The sequence below is a fragment of the Dama dama genome, chromosome 25, assembly GCF_033118175.1.
Source record: "Dama dama isolate Ldn47 chromosome 25, ASM3311817v1, whole genome shotgun sequence".
Lineage (NCBI taxonomy): Eukaryota > Metazoa > Chordata > Mammalia > Artiodactyla > Cervidae > Dama > Dama dama.
Window position 1 is genome coordinate 46,408,525 of NC_083705.1, and position 20,029 is coordinate 46,428,553.

General features: G+C 43.8%; 1 protein-coding gene across 1 annotated transcript in view; it reads right to left on the reverse strand.

Moving 5' to 3' along the window:
- Positions 1–20,029, reverse strand: part of TTC23L (tetratricopeptide repeat domain 23 like) — a 75,041-nt gene that overhangs the window by 48,253 nt on the left and 6,759 nt on the right. Inside the window, exons 4-6 of the mRNA XM_061129249.1 lie at positions 15,051–15,174; positions 3,685–3,841; positions 2,200–2,325 (exon numbers count right to left, since the gene is read on the reverse strand). Of these exons, the coding sequence (XP_060985232.1) occupies positions 2,200–2,325; positions 3,685–3,841; positions 15,051–15,174 (407 nt within the window). The remainder of the gene's footprint in view (positions 1–2,199; positions 2,326–3,684; positions 3,842–15,050; positions 15,175–20,029) is intronic.

Here is a 20,029-nt window from a genome sequence, read left to right on the forward strand (position 1 = left end):
AAGATGGGATAATTTACCCCATAACAAAGACGCTCTAAAATCAAGATAAAATTTTATTACCTCTGATTCCTTCTCTCTTAGGCTAAAGCAGGGGTTTTCCTTTGTTTTGTTTGATCTAGTTTAGTTTATTCTTCCTCAGTTAAAAATAAGAAAGGATAGAGAAAACAATGTCTAAGTATCCCCCCACCAAAAGGGGGATGAGTAAATAAATCAGGGCACATCACACAATAAAATACTTTAGACATGAAAAATTTTAAATGTGCTAAGTTCAAAAAACAGTTATAAAACTGTACTTAAAATATGATCCTGACGTGTATACATGTAAAGCACTTAGAACAGTGTCGAGAATGTAGTTATACTTTTGTAAACATTCCAACACTTAGAACAGTGCAGGTACAAAACAGGTCAAGTGTGTGGAATGGACGAATGAAATATACACTCAAAGTTATTCTGAAAGAGGAACAAGGCTATCTTTCACATAAGCACAAAAATCTAAGTCACTGCCCCATGTGACAGCAGTAGACGGTCACTGGACTCTAACTCATGGGCCTGTGGACTTAAGAATCATTTCTGATTTAACTCTGGACATTCGAACATCTCCCCACCATTTCCCATTTGACTACTAGATTCATAGCTGTTTAGAGGAGGCAAGTATGACTCATGTATTTCATTTACTTACCATTCCATCATCTACCCTACCACGCCAAGTGCTTACAGTTCTGGAAACAGATTGTTTTCAAGGATGTGAAGATATTTGAAAAATCTAGGGAACAGTAAACCTTTTATTATTTTTTTTCTGATAATCTGATGGGCCCATTATATCATATCTAAATATTCTGATTCTCAGAGGATCCCTAACTGTAAAACAGTTAAGTCTCATTCTGGATTGAACAAATTCCATGAACTTTGTTTCCATATGGAATACAACTTTCCTTAAAAACGCATGTGCTATGAATAACTCAAGGACCTTCAATATATTGCTCTCAATAAGTGTTTCTTCTTTATCATTTAAGTTGTCATATTTAATGACAAAGTGAAAGTGAACATTGCTCAGTCGTGTCAGACTCTGCGATCCCATGAAGTATACAGTCAATGGAATTCTCCAGGCCAGAATACTGGAGTGGGTAGCCTTTCCCTTCTCCGGGGGATCTTCCCAACCCAGGGATTAAACCCAGGTATCCTGCATTGCAGGCAGATTCTTAACCAGCTGAGCCACAAGGGAAGCCCAAAAATACTGGAGTGGGTAACCTATCCCTTCTCCAGTGGATCTTCCCAACCCAGTAGTCAAACCGGGGTCTCCTGCATTACAGATGGATTCTTTACCAACTGAGCTATGAGGGAAGACCACTTAATGACAAAAGTAGGTGGCAATTCAGAAAAAAAAAATAATTTTAGAGTAAGTAGGAGAGGCAGCACAAGGAAGGGCTAAGAGTCTGTAAGTTCAGATCAAGTTCCAATCCAATATTTAAAGCTTATCTCCTTGGATAGTTTCTTTATCCTCAGCTCATTCTCTTTGCCCTTTTTCTAATGAGATAAGTAATTGCACCAGCTACCTCAGGGGTGGCTATGAGGATTAAATGGGAAAGAGCACAGAAAACTTAGAACATGGAGTATGCATTTGGTAAACATGAGCCTCTTTTACTATTATTTGAGTCTCTGGTTCTTTTGCTCTAAATATTTTTCTCCCCTTACATACAGAGTACAGGACAATCATGTAATTCCGGGCCTTAGTCATAAGAATGAATATTCATTGGAAGGACTGATGCTGAAGCTAAAGCTCCATTACTTTGGCTGCCTGATGTGAAGATCTGATTCATTGGAAAAGACCCTGATGCTGGGAAAGATTAAAGGCAGGAGGAGAAGGGGGTGACAGAGGATGATATGGTTGGATGCCATCCCCAATTTGATGGACATGAATCTGAGCAAACTCCAGGAGATAGCGAGGAGAAGGAAATGGCAACCCACTCCAGTGTTCTTGCCTGGAAAATCCCAGGGACGGGGGAGCCTGGTCGGCCGCTGTCTATGGGGTCGCACAGGGTCGGATACGACTGAAGCGACTTAGCAGCAGCAGGAGATAGTGAAGGACAGAGGAGCCTGGTGAGTTGCAGTTCATGGGGTTGCAAACAGTCAGACAAGACTTAGTGACTGAACAAGAACAAAAGTCATAAAAATGCAAGCTTCTCTAAGCCCAGATCTCACCTGCCCAAAGCGATTCTTAGATCGTTCTCTGAGACCTGTAACCCACAAGTGCTTCCCTTATATGATTTCCTCAGCTCCTTCATGTTTCTCTCTGACTTCTGCAGGTTGAAATACGCCTCTCTGCCAGTGAAACAGTCAAGGAAAGTGCCAGGTACACAAACGCCCCCACCGACCAGGGCAGAGTTGGTGAGCAAACCAAAGGGACCCGTGGGAAAACGAAACACTATCTGGAAACACACACTTCCCTCTGTTCTCTATTTTTCATCTATATGTGTTGTCAAGAAGGAAGGATTCTTCAGAAAAGGAACGGGGCCCTGGGTGTCTTGTGGTGTTGCAGGAGTCCAGGGCTAGGATGTGTGGCAAGCATTGGGAGTGAACGGAAACTGTGAATTACACGGATTTCCTTAGAGGCATCTACTGCGTGACAATTATTCATTTTTTCCCAAGTTGGTCTCTGTGAATGGCAAAAGAGAGGAACTAATTTTGCTGAAAGGGACTTTCTGGGTCATTTAGAAAGTCCAAGCAGAGCAGCTTTTTGGCGAGAGGCAAACAGCAGGAAAGAAAATCCCCTTAATTCCCAATATCCTTCCATTTCCCGCATTCTCAATAGCCCTCTGGCGAACAGCATAAGAGAGGAAGGAAGTGTATCAGATTTTGCAAGCTGAGTACCAGGACCAAAAATGTAGAGGGGGGATGTGTAGAGAGAAGGTCAAAGAGGGTTTATGATTATTCATAAACATGAAAGACCCCTTAGTTTTCAAGAAGAGATAGTACCCACAGGCTGTCAAAATCACAAGCTTTTGGAGGAGAGGCATTTTTAACTGTTCTCCCTTGAAATACAGAAAACTATTTCTCTGGTCTATTTTGCTTGGCCTTTGGCTTCATGGGCAATGTTCTCAATAGCATTTTAGAAAAACTAAAACCATCAAGTGTACATTAAATCAGATGTTTTTGGCTGTGTGTTACAAGTCACCTGGGGCTTTTAAAAAAATCTCAGGGAACAGATGCACCTGGGGTCTACTAAATCAAACTCTCAGGGGTGAGACCCAAATAGCAATCATTCTTAAAGCTCCTCAGGGGACGAGGATGTGTAGCCTACTCTGAAAAACAGTGCTTCAAATTACCATCCATCCTCCATCTTCCTACATGGCCACTGCCATTATCACCCACCTCCTTACTGCTAACACTGCCTGTCTTGAGGGCTCAATGAAGCACAAGACAGGCTCCCCAAACTTTCAGGTGCCCAGGAGGTGTGTCCCCAGTGAGAACCCTCCCATGGCTCAACTCAGAGCTCATGTGAATAGACGCAGGAGGAACATTTGTACTTTCTAGACGGACTTTCCAAGTGGAGGCTCATGGAGGGCCTGGACGTTGGAATGGAGCTACGAGGCCTCGGTTCCACCTCCCACCCTGTGTGAGATGACTCATCTGGCATGGATGGCCCCTGGCCCTGATCCCCAGACCCTGCTGGGAAGGAAAGGATATTGGTTCTGCAGGAGGCAGGCCACCCCCAGAGTGTAGTAGAGCATGACCAGAGTCTCCAGAATTTGCTTTTCTTCCTTGTCTGAGGTTGTGGTTCCCTTCCAGGTCAGCAGGACGTTCTTGGCGGACTCGGCATGTTTCTTGGCCTGAGCTGGAAGGCCTGGGAGAGTTAGAGGGTGGAGGGCAAGAAGGAAAACATCAAGAAGGCACGTTTCAGTCAAAGACATTCCTGGGAGGGGCTAAGGTGGGCAGTGTGGTTGTCAGTACAGTCTTTAGTACTGGCTCCCCAAACTGCAGTGCATTAGAATCATCTAGAAGGCTTGTAAAGAATAAGGCTCCTGGCCACCCCCTCCCTAGACCTGTTGAGTTGGGATCTCTAGAGGAAGAGTGTCCAGGACTCTATATTTGAAATTAACTGCACAAGTGTTTCTTATGCAGCTATCCTGGCATTCATCGACAGACTCTATTTGGACATCACTGATGGAGTGATGGAGACAGCAAAGGAAGCTGAGGATCCCGGTCTCAATCGCTTGCTAATGCCATGTGACTTTTTCAACCCACAGAGCTTCTCCATCCCCCAAATGTGAAATGACAACAAAATTACAGCAGCTGCCCTTTTACCAAACACATGGAGACAGTCCAGAAATGAACTGGGTTATGCCACCAGAGTGCATGCTTTGAGCTTGCTGGAAAAGGGATTCTATAAAGACAGGGGCTTATGAATACAATTACTTCCATCTGGGGATTTTTTTTTTCAATCCAAGATGAAATTGTTGATACTAATTGGTCACACACACAGGATCTAATTTCTAATGCAGTGAGGCCCCTCTCTAGAGAAAGAAGACAAAAGGGATGCCAACACCCCACAAGACAGAATATGGGGCATGTTTCCCCTTGTTTTCTAACTAAAGGCTGATGTTCCTGAGGCACTTATTTGAACTGGAATTAGTCCAGTTAACAGAGGGAGACTTGGGAGTGTTCAGGTTATAGAACTATTTCCTCATCTTTCCCCCCAGCTCATGTCCAGTGATCTCTGATGGATAAGGGGAACCCTGGAGAAAAGAGAAAGGCCAGCAGGGAACACCGAAGCCTTCTCCTCTGCCCTCCTGAGGACCACCCATGGCTGGCACAGCTCTCCTCCCCGCAGACCCGAGGTCTGGGAAACATATCACCCTGCCACAGAAGGAGGCCCGCTGTGCTTTTGACTTGCCCCTCCCACCCTAGCCCCCAGTTTGCTCTCCCTCTGGCCCATGGGGGGCTTCCCTGATAGCTGAGTTGGTAAAGAATCTGCCTGCAATGCAGGAGACCCCAGTTTGATTCCTGGGTTGGGAAGCTCCCCTGGAGAAGGGATAGGCTACCCACTCCAGTATTCTTAGGATTCCCTGGTGACGCAGAGGGTAAAGAATCTGCCTGCAATACAGGAGACCTGGGTTCTATCCCTGGGTCGGGAAGATTCCCCTGGAGGAGGACATGGCAACACACTCCAGTACTTGCAGAATCTTCCTTGGAGAATCTCCATGGACAGAAGAGCCTGGTGGGCTACAGTCCATGGTGTCGCAGAGAGTCGGACATGACTGAGCTCCTAAGCACAGCACCCAGCACTGGCCTTTGGAGCTGCCTTCACAGTGCAGTGCAGTCAGCAGCATTAGAGGTGATTTAAAGGACTTGCTTTGGAAGCCTAAAGCCCTCATATGTTCCAAATGTGTAGGTCCTTCTTAATGAATTGCAACAATGAGAACATGGTTTATCTGAAAGAGCCCTAAAAGGGACCCAGAAGCCAAGAAGTCTTTGTTAGAACACTCAGAAATGCCCTTTCTGTAGGTCTCAAATGGAAGAGAAAAATGGATCTCAAGTTACCAGATGACAGGGGTCCTCAAATTGCATTGAAAGCACCTGTTACAGTGCAGAGTCCTGGGCCTCCAGTAGTTACAGTTCACAAGTTCTAAGGGGAGAACCAAGGGCTCAGATTTATAACAGCTATCTTAGGTGATACTGATATAGGCTCTCTGAGGACCACACTTAGAGAAACAGTGAGTTAATAAAGTCTTTATGCAGGAAGTGGGACTCTTCTCCTTCCTGAAGAGTAGGTAGGTTCTGACTGATGGAGAAGAATGAGAAAGGGTTTCCACTAGGAGGAAACAGCCTGAGGCCAAAAAGACAGAACGTGTGTGTGTGTGTGTGTGTGTGTGTGTGTGCAACTGATGGAGAAGAATGAGAAAGGGTTTCCACTAGGAGGAAACAGCCTGAGGCCAAAAAGACAGAACCTCTGTGTGTGTGTGTGTGTGTGTGTGTGTGTGTGACTGATGGAGAAGAATGAGAAAGGGTTTCCACTTGGAAGAAACAGCCTGAGGCCAAAAAGACAGAACGTGTGTGTGTGTGTGTGTGTGTGTGTGTGTGTGTTTGTGTGTGTGACTGATGGAGAAGAATGAGAAAGGGTTTCCACTTGGAAGAAACAGCCTGAGGACAAAAAGACAGAACGTGTGTGTGTGTGTGTGTGTGTGTGTGTGTGTGTGTGTGTGTGACTGATGGAGAAGAATGAGAAAGGGTTTCCACTTGGAAGAAACAGCCTGAGGCCAAAAAGACAGAACGTGTGTGTGTGTGTGTGACTGATGGAGAAGAATGAGAAAGGGTTTCCACTTGGAAGAAACAGCCTGAGGCCAAAAAGACAGAACGTGTGTGTGTGTGTGTGTGTGTGTGTGTGTGTGACTGATGGAGAAGAATGAGAAAGGGTTTCCACTTGAAAGAAACAGCCTGAGGCCAAAAAGACAGAACGTGCGTGTGTGTGTGTGTGTGTGTGTGTGTGTGTGTGTGACTGATGGAGAAGAATGAGAAAGGGTTTCCACTTGGAAGAAACAGCCTGAGGCCAAAAAGACAGAACGTGTGTGTGTGTGTGTGTGTGTGTGTGTGTGTGTGTGTGTGTGACTGATGGAGAAGAATGAGAAAGGGTTTCCACTTGGAAGAAACAGTCTGAGGCCAAAAAGACAGAACGTGTGTGTGTGTGTGTGTGTGTGTGTGTGTGTGTGTGTGTGTGTGACTGATGGAGAAGAATGAGAAAGGGTTTCCACTAGGAGGAAACAGCCTGAGGCCAAAAAGACAGAACGTGTGTGTGTGTGTGTGTGTGTGTGTGTGTGTGTGTGTGTGTGTGACTGATGGAGAAGAATGAGAAAGGGTTTCCACTAGGAGGAAACAGCCTGAGGCCAAAAAGACAGAACGTGTGTGTGTGTGTGTGTGTGTGTGTGTGTGTGTGTGTGTGTGTGTGACTGAAGGAGAAGAATGAGAAAGGGTTTCCACTAGGAGGAAACAGCCTGAGGCCAAAAAGACAGAACGTGTGTGTGTGTGTGTGTGTGTGTGTGTGTGTGTGTGTGTGTGTGTGACTGATGGAGAAGAATGAGAAAGGGTTTCCACTTGGAAGAAACAGCCTGAGGCCAAAAAGACAGAACGTGTGTGTGTGTGTGTGTGTGTGTGTGTGTGTGTGTGTGTGACTGATGGAGAAGAATGAGAAAGGGTTTCCACTAGGAGGAAACAGCCTGAGGCCAAAAAGACAGAACGTGTGTGTGTGTGTGCGCGCACGCGCGCGCACACACATGTGCTGGAATAATAGGGAAGGCTGTGAGAAGACCAGTCTGACTAAAGGGAGGTTTAAATTGAAAGACATGGAAGATATGAATCGGATGGGGAAAATGGAGTCTTAGATGCCAAGACGAGGAGGCTGGACTTGATCTACGGGGTGACAGGGAGTCTTTACAGGTCCTGAGAAGGTACCGGCAACAGAAAACTCTGCCAGGTAATCAGACTGAGACAACTAACTAGGAAACTGAGAGTCGTTTTATCAAATAGTTTGCTTTCCACAACCAGCTGGGCCCTTGGGAGTATGTCAGTAATGAGAGCAGGAACCACATTTAGATGCTTCCCTGGGTGTAGAGGAAGAAGCAAAGTGAAACTGGATGAGCCACTGAAAACCACTCCCGGATCAGCACAACACTGCTCCTGGGCTCCTAAATGAGAAACAAATCCTGAAGTTGTTCTGAGGCTTTGCAAGTCTCCCCCCCAGCCCCACACCCCAGCCCTGGGGGCCCAGCGCTGCTTGTGAAATCCCCAAGGGAACACTTTCTCTAAATGCATCAGCTAGTTAATTATATAGTTTCTTGTCTCCCCTTCACTGCATTGTGGTCTTTCTGATGAAAAAGCAGAGCTCCTGACCAGTGGGCCTTAAGTAAATTGAACTAAACAGCTCATTAAACTTGAAAGTTCAGCCCTAAAGAAAAATGACTCCTTAAAAAAAAAAAAGAAAAATGACTCCTTTACTCTTCCCAGAATGCACTCTGGTCTCCAAAGTGGGATGTGTATACCCTCTTGGGTATGCAAGATGCCATTAGGGTGTGTGGAGGGGATAAAAACTTCTCTCTTTTTTTAAAAAAAGTATTTGTTCATTTCCATTTTAATGAATATTTATATTACATAATATTTAATACCATTGTACATAGTTTATAATAAATACATATTTATGGAGAGCACACAAAGCTTTTTTAGTGCTAAGGAAGCTAATTCTCAAGAGTTTAGAGACTATAGTTTCAGACAAATGTTTTTTCTAAAGTTTCCAAGTATGAAAAAAGTCCTTTTTTTGTTTTTAAAAAAAAAATCTCACTCTGGGACTTCCCTGGTGGTCTAGCAGTTAAGAATCCACCTTGGAATGCAGGGGACATGGGTTCAATCCCTGGTCAGGAAACTAAGATCCCACATTTCATGGATCAACTAAGACCACACAGTGCAACTACTGGAGCCCAGCGCCATGACTGGAGAATCCTCGAACAGCAATGAAAGATCCTGCATGATGCAACAAAGATCCCATGCGCCATGGCTAAGACACAATGCAGCCAAATAAATAAAATAAATTTAAAAAATGTCACTCTGTGATAATATTTTTATAACATTCCCTACACGAGAAAATTCAGGATGACAAAAAATACGATGAGTCAGAATCTAATGCTTTAAAAAGAATTTGCTTTTTCATAATTACAAGAACACCCTCTTTTGTGGAAAAATAGCATCTGCATATACGTGTACATGTAAGATTCATTTCCTCTCTCTCCAGAGGATACTCACAGATCAGTGACCTTGTTCCCTAACTCCGAGTCCCAACTCCCCAGTTCCAACATCTGCTCTGAGACCAAGTCAGTTTCCTTTACTTGCTTTCCCAAGCCAAGGACACCAACCTTCTCCCTGCACCAGGAATGCAGCAGCTACAGAAGTGAAAGGGCAGCAGCAAGACCTGCTTCTGAAGCCTGAGACTCAGAAATCACAAGCACATACTGATAAACTGGGAAAGGGGTCCGGAGATTGTTCACCCAATGTATCAGTCATTTCTCTTTAATTTGGGATAAGATTCCACCACTGATGTCTGTTACTCTGACTCAGGCCACAGACAATCTGTTCAGAGCTCCTCAGCCTTTGTCACCTTAGAACATCACCTATATTTAGGAAGTTCTCACAGTAGTGATTAAGAGAGCAGGGTCTAGGGCCAGACTTCCAGGTACAGAAGTCAGCTTAGCCACTACCTGAATGAGTTACTTAATCTACCTGTACTTTAGTCTATTCATCTATAAGATGGCAATGAAAATACCTCCTAACTTGTATGGTTGTTGCAAGGATTCATTTAATTCATGAAAAAGGACTAAACAGTGCTTGGCACACTGGTGGGAAATGAGTTTAAATAAATATTAGCCATTATTATCATTACTACCAGGGTCCGTACCTCTTAAGCAATTTATTATACTTGTCCTTACATACACTGGACATTCTTCATAAAGCTGCTAACAGCATCTCTATAAAAGACTGCCTTCTCAAATGCACACTCACTTAAGATAGGTACTAGGCTTCCTGAAGGTCTGATCACCTGGGTTTTTTATCATTTCTTTTTGTTCCTATACCAGTTTTTTTTTTTTGTTTTTTTTTTTAACCAACTAGACAGAGAAGGTAGGGTTCATGACTTATACTTCTTTTTTGGTGTTTTGCAGAACTTATAATAGAGCCCCATATACTTGGAAAGGCCCCAGTAAAAACAGGCTAACAGATTAATTCATTGCTTCATTAAAAATAGGAAAAGCCTCAGGAAACTGCCTGTTCACATTACTATTTCCTCCTAAACACTTGGAAATAGCGGTAACAAGGTGACCGGCCACCCCGTTGTTCTCCACCTGCCCTTCTCTCAACCACGGAAGCCCTAGCCTCAGGACGGTTCTCATCGGGTCAGCTGGTGACAGAGTTCCACTTCGAGTGTCCCCTTACTCTATTTTACCAGCCCACAGCCTTTTATACTCTGCTTTGCAAAGGCCTTGTGTTCTCTCGTATTGACTTATGGACTCATCGCATCCATTGCTCTATTTTTAAAACCTTCAAACTCTCTACCTGGCTCCTTCCTCACTGCGAGAAATCTTCCCAAGTCTCCTCCTCTTATAAATTTCATGTGACCTTTCTGCCTTCCCTAACTACCCTCTATTACCCCACATCACTTTAACTATGCAGGATGTGACATACATAGTCTAGACTGCTGGCCCCTGTGCCTTGCCCTCACTCCTGGGATCTGGCTTCTGCTCCAACCCTTCTGCAGGTTCTTGTGAGGTCCCCAAAGGCATCCTACTGAATCAGTGTGTTCACGGTTTCTTGCACCCCCATCTCATGGCAGCATTAGACACCCTGGCTGCTGGCTTCTCCTCTTGGCTTCCAAGGTACTGCACTAACTTGATTCTCCTTGATAAACCTCTGACATTGCTCACTCTGCCAGGGTCCCCTGTTCCCTCCCATAAATGTGTCCATTCTCCAAGGACCTGTCTTTTCACTTCTTCCTTTTCTTCTCTCTTTCCTCCCAGAAGTTTTATCAACTCCTATAACTTCAACCTTGGCCTTCATGCTTAGCCCCTCCCTATTTCTGGTCTCAAATATTCCTCCATGCTTATGATTCCCTTCCTTTCTTTCCAAGTTCTGGTCCCAGTTTTCTAGCACCTAGTTAAAACATACTTGTGGCTTTTGCTATTGCAACTCAAAATCAGTATATCAAAAACCAGATCCACATTTCCTCTTCCACTCCACTTTCTTTCCTGATCTGCTTGTCTCTGACAGTGGCATCTTGAGAGGCCTGAAACTTCACGGTCATTTTGGGGCCTCACTTTTCCTCAAACCCAAATCCAGTGCCATGTCTTGCCAATTCTTCCTTCACAGTCTTTTGGAATAGGCAGTACATACCCATGGTTCAAAAGTCAAAATTTTATGCAAAGGTAAATGTTGAGAGATCTCACTTCCACTTTTATCCTCATTTACCACAAGCAACCTCTAGGTAACTTTTCCTTCTTCTGTTTCCTTCAGTATTTCTTTATGGGAACATAAGCACATATTCTCATTTCTCTCCCGTCCTTCTCACCCAGAAAGAGGCAGGTTACAAACACCGTCCGGCATGGTGCATTCTCTGTCGCCTAAAGATGTATCAGGAGATCCCTCCCTGGTTGTAGACACAACTTCCTCGTGCCCTTTCTAAGACTGCATACCCCCACTGTACATATGAGTGATTCATGGGTATACTTGGTTGTTTCCAATCTTTTATTATCATAAACAGTGCTGCAAAGAATAATCTCAGCCAAACTGTCTCATCCAGGTTATAACTGTAGATTCAGGAAAGAGTCCCAGAAGTGGGATTTCTGGCTCAAAAGGTAAGGGTATCTGTATCACAGACTCTCAAATCCTTACCTTCTCACTTATGGCCCTGTCATCAGCCTGAATTTACATCTAGATGTTAACAGCTAGATGAGATGGCTTCCACTCTAGTTATCATTGCTAAACTGACCTTCCCACAGGCCCACTTTTATTTATTCACCACTTGCTAGAAAATTTCTACTAGTCCTCCTTGTTTACCAAACAAAGGACTAGTTCTTCAGCCTGCCCCCAGGTGCCCTTTCCCGGCTCACCTAAGCAGTCCTCAGTGTAGAAAGCCAGGCTGCTGATTGCTTTCTAAACACACATTGCACCTTCCCATCTCCAGGCCTCTCCCCAGGCTTTGTTATTCATCAGAAATGTCCACCCCGTCCTCTGCCCACCCAACCCCAGACATTTTTCAAAGAGCCTTCTTGAACGGCATCTCTTCCTGAATCTATCACTAACTACCTTCAGCAAGGAATGATTTCACCCAATGACCCCAAGGTCCATCTAGTCAAAGCTATGGTTTTCTCAGTAGTCATATTCAGATGTGAGAGTTGGATCATAAAGAAGACTGAGTGCTAAAGAATTGATGCTTTTGAACTATGGTGCTAGAGAAGACTCTTGGAAGGTCCCTTGGACAGCAAGAAAATCAAAACGGTCAATCCTAAAGAAAACCAGTCCTGAATATTCACTGGAAGGACTGATGCTGAAGCTGAAGCTTCAATCCTTTGGCTACCTGATGTGAAAAGCTGACTCACTGGAAAAGACCCTGACGCTGGGAAAGATTGAAGGCAGGAGGAGAAGGGGATAACAGGGGATGAGATGGTTGGATGGCATCACTGACTCAATGGACATGAGTTTGAGCAAACTCTGGAAGATGGTGAAGGACAGGGAAGCCTGGCATGCTACAGTCCATAGGGTCAGAAAGAGTCGGACACAACTTAGCAATTGAACAACAGCATCCCCAAAGCCCTGTATTTAAACCAGTCACATAGCATCTGCCTTCTGGTGCCTTCTTATCATAGTTGTCTATGTGTAGCTCACCTTCTACATGGTTGTAAGTTCTCTAAAGGCCACGACTGTGCCTTCTGTACCTTATAGTTCCCAGAGTCCTCTTCACAGCATCTCCTATATACAAATGTCTCATTAAATACTGCAAGACTGTTTATTGAGAGAAATCAGTCTTCTGGCTTGAAGCCCTTCCCCCAGTACCGGAAAAGGCTCCCAGGGAAATGAGGCAGGCAGGTCTGCTGGCCATAAAACACGGACATGTGCAGCGAGGCATGAGCATGCACAGATGCATATGTTCTGCCTACATGGAAGCCTGGCTCATAAATTCTGTCCATTTTAAAGCAGTTGCAGAACTAATGACAACAAAACTAAGTGGAATTCAGTAAGCACTTCATCCCTCTTGAAGGTTTGTGATTTTTCAAAGCTTTTGTTATTTTATTTGAAGGACCACAGACTTTTTAAAAAAGTTAAAGTGAAGAAATTGGGTAAAGCCTATACTTGAAATAAAAGACCCTGGGCTATTCTCAAGGAAAGGTCATGATCATAACCTAGAAAAATTCTAGGCTAGGCTTCAGAAAGTCTGGGTGCAAGGTTGAGCACTATTATATTATGTGGACACTTAACCAGGAAGTTGGTTTCCCCATCAAGAAAAAACAAACACACAAAAAGACCTTCCTTAACTATAAGCAAGGTGAAAAGACAGCCCTCACATTGGGAAAAAATAATAGCAAACGAAGCAACAGACAAAGGATTAATCTCAAAAATATACAAGCAACTCCTGAAGCTCACTTCCAGAAAAATAAATGACCCAATCAAAAAATGGGCCAAAGAACTAAACAGACATTTCTCCAAAGAAGATATACAGATGGCTAACAAACACATGAAAAGATGCTCAATATCACTCATTATCAGAGAAATGCAAATCAAAACCACAATGAGGTACCATTACACACCAGTCAGGATGGCTGCTATCCAAAAGTCTACAAGCAATAAATGCTGGAGAGGGTGTGGAGAAAAGGGAACCCTCTTTCACTGTTGGTGGGAATGCAAACTAGTACAGCTGCTATGGAGAACAGTGTGGAGATTCCTTAAAAAACTAGAAATAGAACTGCCATATGACCCAGCAATTCCACTTCTGGGCATACACACCGAGGAAACCAGATCTGAAAGAGACACGTGCACCCCAATGTTCATTGCAGCACTGTCTATAATAGCCAGGACATGGAAGCAACCTAGATGCCCATCAGCAGACAAATGGATAAGGAAGCTGTGGTACATATACACCATGGAATATTACTCAGCCATTAAAAAGAATTCATTTGAATCAGTTCTAATGAGATAGATGAAACTGGAGCCCATCACACAGAGTGAAGTAAGCCAGAAAGATAAAGACCAACACAGTATACTAATGCATATATATGGAATTTAGAAAGATGGTAACGATAACCCTATATGTAAAACAGAAAAAGAGACACAGATGTACAGAACAGAATTTTGGACTCTGTGGGAGAAGGCGAGGGTGGGATGTTTCGAGAGAACAGCATCGAAACCTGTATATTTTCTAGGGTGAAACAGATCACCAGCCCAGGCTGGATGCATGAGACAAGTGCTCAGGCCTGGTGCACTGGGAAGACCCAGAGGAATCGGGTGGAAAGGGAGGTGGGAGGGGGGATCGGGATGGGGAATACATGTAAATCCATGGCTGATTCATGTTAATGTATGACAAAAACCATTACAATATTGTAAAGTAATTAGCCTCCAACTAATAAAAATAAATGGAAAAAAAAAAAAAAAAAGACCTTCCTTTACAGGAAAACTTTTCCCCCCTCCAACCTATGACTCAAATGTGGCTGCCCATTCATGTGGCGGGAAGAACTGTGAGTCAGGGAAAAGAGGGCAGTGCTCCCAGCGTCTTTTGTGACATGACTTGCTTACCTGTCTTGAGTCAGCTTGGAATCTAACTGGAAAAGCAAAACTCAAGGTCTACTGGGGCTGCTCATAGAAAGTGTTGACTTCAGAAGATGAAGCCCAACCTCCTTCCACAGACCCACTCAGTAATCTTTCTGAAGAAAGGGGGGCTGCGTCTACCTTCCCTCAGTTCAGACAACATCCCCCTCACATGCTTCTGGTACCTTCCTCTTGGTTTCAAGTTGCCCTCACCTCCAGTCAGAATTTCAGAAACAGTTTCCTAAATTGTCTTCCTGAATCTGGGCTCTCCCAGGGCCCAAGCAGTTTACTTGTTGGTGCCATACTAACTGTCAATGACTTGTTGATGGACAAATCCACGGGTCTCTCTTCAGCCTTCACCCCATTTGACTTCTCTCCGCCATCAGAACCTGCTGAAATCACACTGAGCTTCTTTTGAAATGCCTTCTTCTCCCTTGGCTTCCCTGAGTTGGCCCTTCCTGATTCTTCTATCTCCTCACTGGCTCCGCTTCCTCTACCCCATTTTGTCCTTCAGTCTTCTGCCCTCTGCCTTCTTTCCTTCATTATTATTTTTACCTCTTAAGACCCCCATCCTACTGCCTGCCTCACCCATGGGCTTTCCCTTCTCTTGACAAGCTGTGCGCTGGGGACAGGATGGATCCTCCCCTGGTCATCCCCACCCCCACTGCAGTTGTGTTTGCTCAGCAATGGTTTACCCACCCACACCCAACTGGGAAACAGAGTACCTCTCAGTGTCAGGTAGCCATAAGCCAGGGTGGCCAAAGCCTGTGCACATTTCCAGTGTTCTTCCCCAAAAATAATCCGAGAAAGGATGACACAGCGAATCAGCTCCTTATTTGCTTCAATGTTCTGCAGAGAGCAAGCAAGTCATCATGCTTTCTGGAAAAGAGGAAAATCCCTGGCCCGCATCTCATCACAGGAATGCAGGACTGCATCCACTGTCATCTTTTTCCCTCCTCCCTGCTTCCCATCCCACAACCAACCCATCAAGTCCTGTTAGCTCCACCTTACTACTAAGGCCTGAAGCTAAGCTCTTCTCTTCATTCCTGCCATGCATACCCAGGCCAAGCCACCCTCACCTATGACCTGGGTGACCTCAGCCCCTTCTACTGCCTCCACCCCTGCCCCCGCAAAGTTAACTTTCTACATCACAGCCAGAGGGACTTATTTTCACCTCTCACTGTGAAAAATTTTAACAGTATGCAAAAACGGAATGGACAATGACTCACTTAGCTGCCTCAAGTAACTACTCATGGTCAATTTTGTTTCATATCTACGCTCCACATGTACTCACCTTCTCCCTCTATGGCTCTGAAGCAAATCCAAGATACTAAGTCATCTCATATTTCATAAGTACCTCCAAAAGATATGGACTTAGAAATACTGGATTGGCCAGATAGTTCGTTTGGGTTTTTCTGCAACATCTCAGGGAAAACCCGAATGAACTTTTTGGGCCAAACCAACAGAATCACAAAATCATTATCACACCAAAATATTAACAATGATTCCTTGCTATCAAATACCTACTGCCGGGAGCCGTTATGGGAGGTCCCGCCCGTGACGAGGTCATGAAGAAAATACCGGACAGGCAAGGCCGTCCGGGATCCCATCCATGACGAGGTCATGAGGAAAAAACCTGACAGGAAAGGCTGTCTAAGATAAGGGACCCTCCAGATTGGCCTCGGCCTCTACCCCACCCTGTATCCTCCCCCCTTTTCTGCCGTTGTTCTTGTTTGCCCTGCTGCGAATTCTTGTGTTGCCTGCCGAGAGCTCTCCTGCTCCTCTTTCACTAAATAAAGACCAACTTAAAACCCTAATTAATAAATCTCCTAGACGCTGGTACCCTATGAAGGGGCCAGGGATGAAGAAAATGCTTCAATTCAAACCCTTTTGCTGGCATTCTGGCTTGTTTGATAAATATGTGCTCTCATTGCAAAAAATGCTCATGATTGTTCTAAACATCCTAAGCACAGTATGCTAACAAAAGAAACTATTAAGCATAGGCCCCTTCTCGGGGTGAGAAAAGCTCCACAAATATTATAGCCACAAATGTGCCTAATAGAAAATAGTTTAGATAGAGATTAGCTGGTGACTTCTTGCAGGTAGTTAACTTTTAGACTAAGAGCCTGTTTTGTGCCATATCTGCTGTTTTTGCAATCCTTTGCGTTTCTGTTCTGTAAAAATGTAATCCTATCTAATTCCCATGGAGATGACACCTAATAGAAAAAAAAAATAGATTAACCACAAAAAAGACAGGGTCGGCTACTGAAGTTGCTTAAAGTTATACCAGGTGCAAGGCATAAATTGTCAACAGGCCTGAAAGCCAAAAGATATTATACATAGAGATTAACCATAAAAAGGGCCCTAATAGGCACAGAGCCCTTTGGGGGGTGAGGAAGCCCTATTAGAGAATACAAAAAATATTGTTTTAAAAGTGGTTATTAGATCAATGTTTGATTGATGTTAATGTGCTGAGGTTGTGCAGTGGAAACTATTGTTAATATAGTTGGAGATCTAGAAAAATAAGAGTTTAGCCCTAGTGTAAAAACAATAAGATAACTGTAAATTTTAACCAGGAGTGCTAAACAGGGGCTCCCTCACCAGAGCCGTGGAGTCTTTGTGTGCTAAACTTTTTAGATAAATTTAGCTGAGAATTTCTGCAAAAAGACTGACTTTTATGTTAACAGGATTGTATTTCTATTATGTTGCAACCTGCTGTATCATGAGACTGCCACTTTTCTGTTTTCTGCTAACCTCAAGGCCAGAAGATAATGTACAAAAAATCTATGGGAAAAGACTCTCATAAACAAAAAATATACAGAGAACACCTGGTTTCGTGAAGGACAAGCTGATATAATGTTAAACTAAGTCTGTATGCTTATCTGCCCCTTAGAAATGTACCAACTTAGGGTATAAAGGCTACGGTGAAAAATAAAGCAACTGCCAGACTCTGCTGCATATCCTAGTCTGGTCTCTTTCTCTCTCTCATTCGCTGACGCCGTTCATCCTGAGGGTTCCCCTGGATCCTGCTGGGGCTGGACCCCGGCAACCTACTCCCATATATCTAATAATTACCTCATATTTTGCAGTTTGATTGTCCAAATACTGAGATCTATCTCCTGAGTCTCCTTTAATCCATGGGTTCCACCTTTATTTCTAATTCTTTTCATTGAAAATTATTTATGGAAGAAACTGAGTTACTTGATTTATAGTGTTTCCCAAAGATGGAAACTGGATTGACTGCATCCTTATGGTGTTACTCAACATGTCCTTCCATCCTCCATTCTGCCTTTATATTGGTCATTGGATTTAGAAGTTTGGTTACCTTTAGCTTTTTTTTACCCAAGCAAAACTACTTCATATGTTCTACCATCAGAAGACACCTAACCTTTGCTTGTCTCTTGCTGATGAAGTCACAACTGTATGAATAAATCTATAAAAGATAATAGAATGATGATATCCTAATTCAATCATTCCTTCTTCATCTGTTAACTGGACTAACTTTATAAAAATGAAATCTCCCCTCATCTACTTCTTGGTTACCCAACAGTACAGCTCATATCAGAAGGATAGGATATATACTTTAATCTTTCCCTTAATTTACCAGCTTTCCAAATAATGAGTTCATTCACTAGCACCCACCAGTGGTGACCAAGTAGCTAGGAGCTTATCATTCTTTTTCTTCTCCTCCTCCATCTTTTTCTCCTTCTTCTAATTTTTATTATTATTTATGATCATAGGATTTTAAAATATATCTGATGTTCCTGAATACAGTGAACTACTTTCTAGCTCAGGGCTTGTACACCTGCTGTTGCCCAGCCTGGGACACTCTCACAGATCATTACCCTCTTGTGTCATTTTCATTTTGTTCACCCCAGAGAGGCCTTCCTTGGTCACTTTATCTAAAACAGCCTCTCACCCCATCACTTACTATACCCCATTACCAATTTTAATTTTTTCCTTCATGTCATTTACCTCTCTGATATTCCATTAACTAAAATTTTCTGCCTATGATCTGTCTCCCCAAATAGAAAATAGGTTCCCCAAGAACAGTTTACTCCTCAAATTCACTACTGTATGCTCCATGCACAGAGGAGGCCACTCATTCAGCACTTGCTGAATAAATCATCTCTCTACTGGCAAAGATAAGGATGGGGTGGGGGAAAAGAGTCCCTGGCCCTGTAGAACTGATGGGCAGAGCTCTCGAAATCACAGACTTACATCTTTAACGCACAGATGTCAGTAACTTTACATACATGGTCACCAGGTAGCTGCACTGATTGACAAAGTCAGGCACTTATTTTGATCCAGGAATTTTGATCTTGATCCTGACATTTACTGACTGTGAGGTTTAGGGCAAGAACACCCTGAGTCCCAGCTTCCTTTTCTACTTAGAGATCTATACCACTCACCTTACAGAATTACTCTAGAGGAAAGTGAGTCAATATCAAAGGGATCTGAATCTGTTCTGTATTATCTGACTGTAATATCCTTACAGAGTAACACAGAGGAAGTCTAAGGACTGTTCTCTTCTGACCCCCGCGACCCCCACATCCTTCCTCACCTTAGACTTCATCCCTCTCAGCTCAAACACACAGAGGCAAACAATGTTAGAGGGACATTTTCCCTCATGCTTTAAAAACAGCCATTCGGTTAGAACATGTGAGTGTTCTTCATGGGCCAACCGCACACTAAGTACTAAGTTCTATTCCAAGGAGGAAGCATAATACCATAAAAAATACCTAGAATGGGAGTCCAACACCTTGAGTCCTTTCCTGGCTCTGGACATCGTGTATTCATCCGTCCCCACACTTCCTGTCCTGGGGACACAAGCAACCAATATGGGCTCCAGAGGTCAGCCCAGCGTTGCCACTGCACCACCAACCCTCCTGTCCTTCAGGGCGGTGAGAACTGGGGTGGGCTAGATTTAACTCCTAAATCTCAATCTCTGTCGTTATCCAAAGTGGTCTAGGAGCTGTCAAATCTTAGAAGTTCACACTTACATTCCACAGCAATTGGTACTTGTCTTTCTAGAACTGATCATTCTAGCCTAGGCTCATGAAATACTAATGGGTCAGGATGATGGTCCTTTCCAAGTTTCTGGGTAGTTTACACAGGTAAATTTACAGATATATCCATCCAGGGAAGTATCAACTTCTGTTGTCTTCTGAGATGCCTCTCAGCCTTTCCTAAGCCATCTGCAGACTTTCACACAAGTACTTTTCCCCTTGTTTGGGAACGGCTAGGAAGTCAGTAAGTCAGCATAAGAATTCTTTGTTGATAAATAATGCTCTGGGAGCAGGCTGGTGCCTGTGTGTTAATCACGAGGGTCACTGACAGGCTGTCTCATGTTCTTGGACTTTGAACACTCCTGCTAAACATTTGCTCTGAGGCCGTAGTTCCCAAGTCCTGGCTTTGCTCTTGGAAATGGATACCTGGACTCCCTGACCTCTGCTGCTACCACCCACTTCCTGTCCTTTGGTTTCCTTAGGATTCCACTGTAACCACAGGCATCTTACCATATCCTTGCTAGGCCTGAGCCTAGACTGCGCCTGGCTACCCTTGTTCTCAGTCTCTTGCCTCACTATCCTGGACTTCTTGTTACCCAAAAGATATTATCCTGAAACCTTTCAAGAGAAATCAAAAACTGTTTGTTAATTAAAAGAACCAAACAGCAACAGGAAGACCCAACATCAATTTTCAG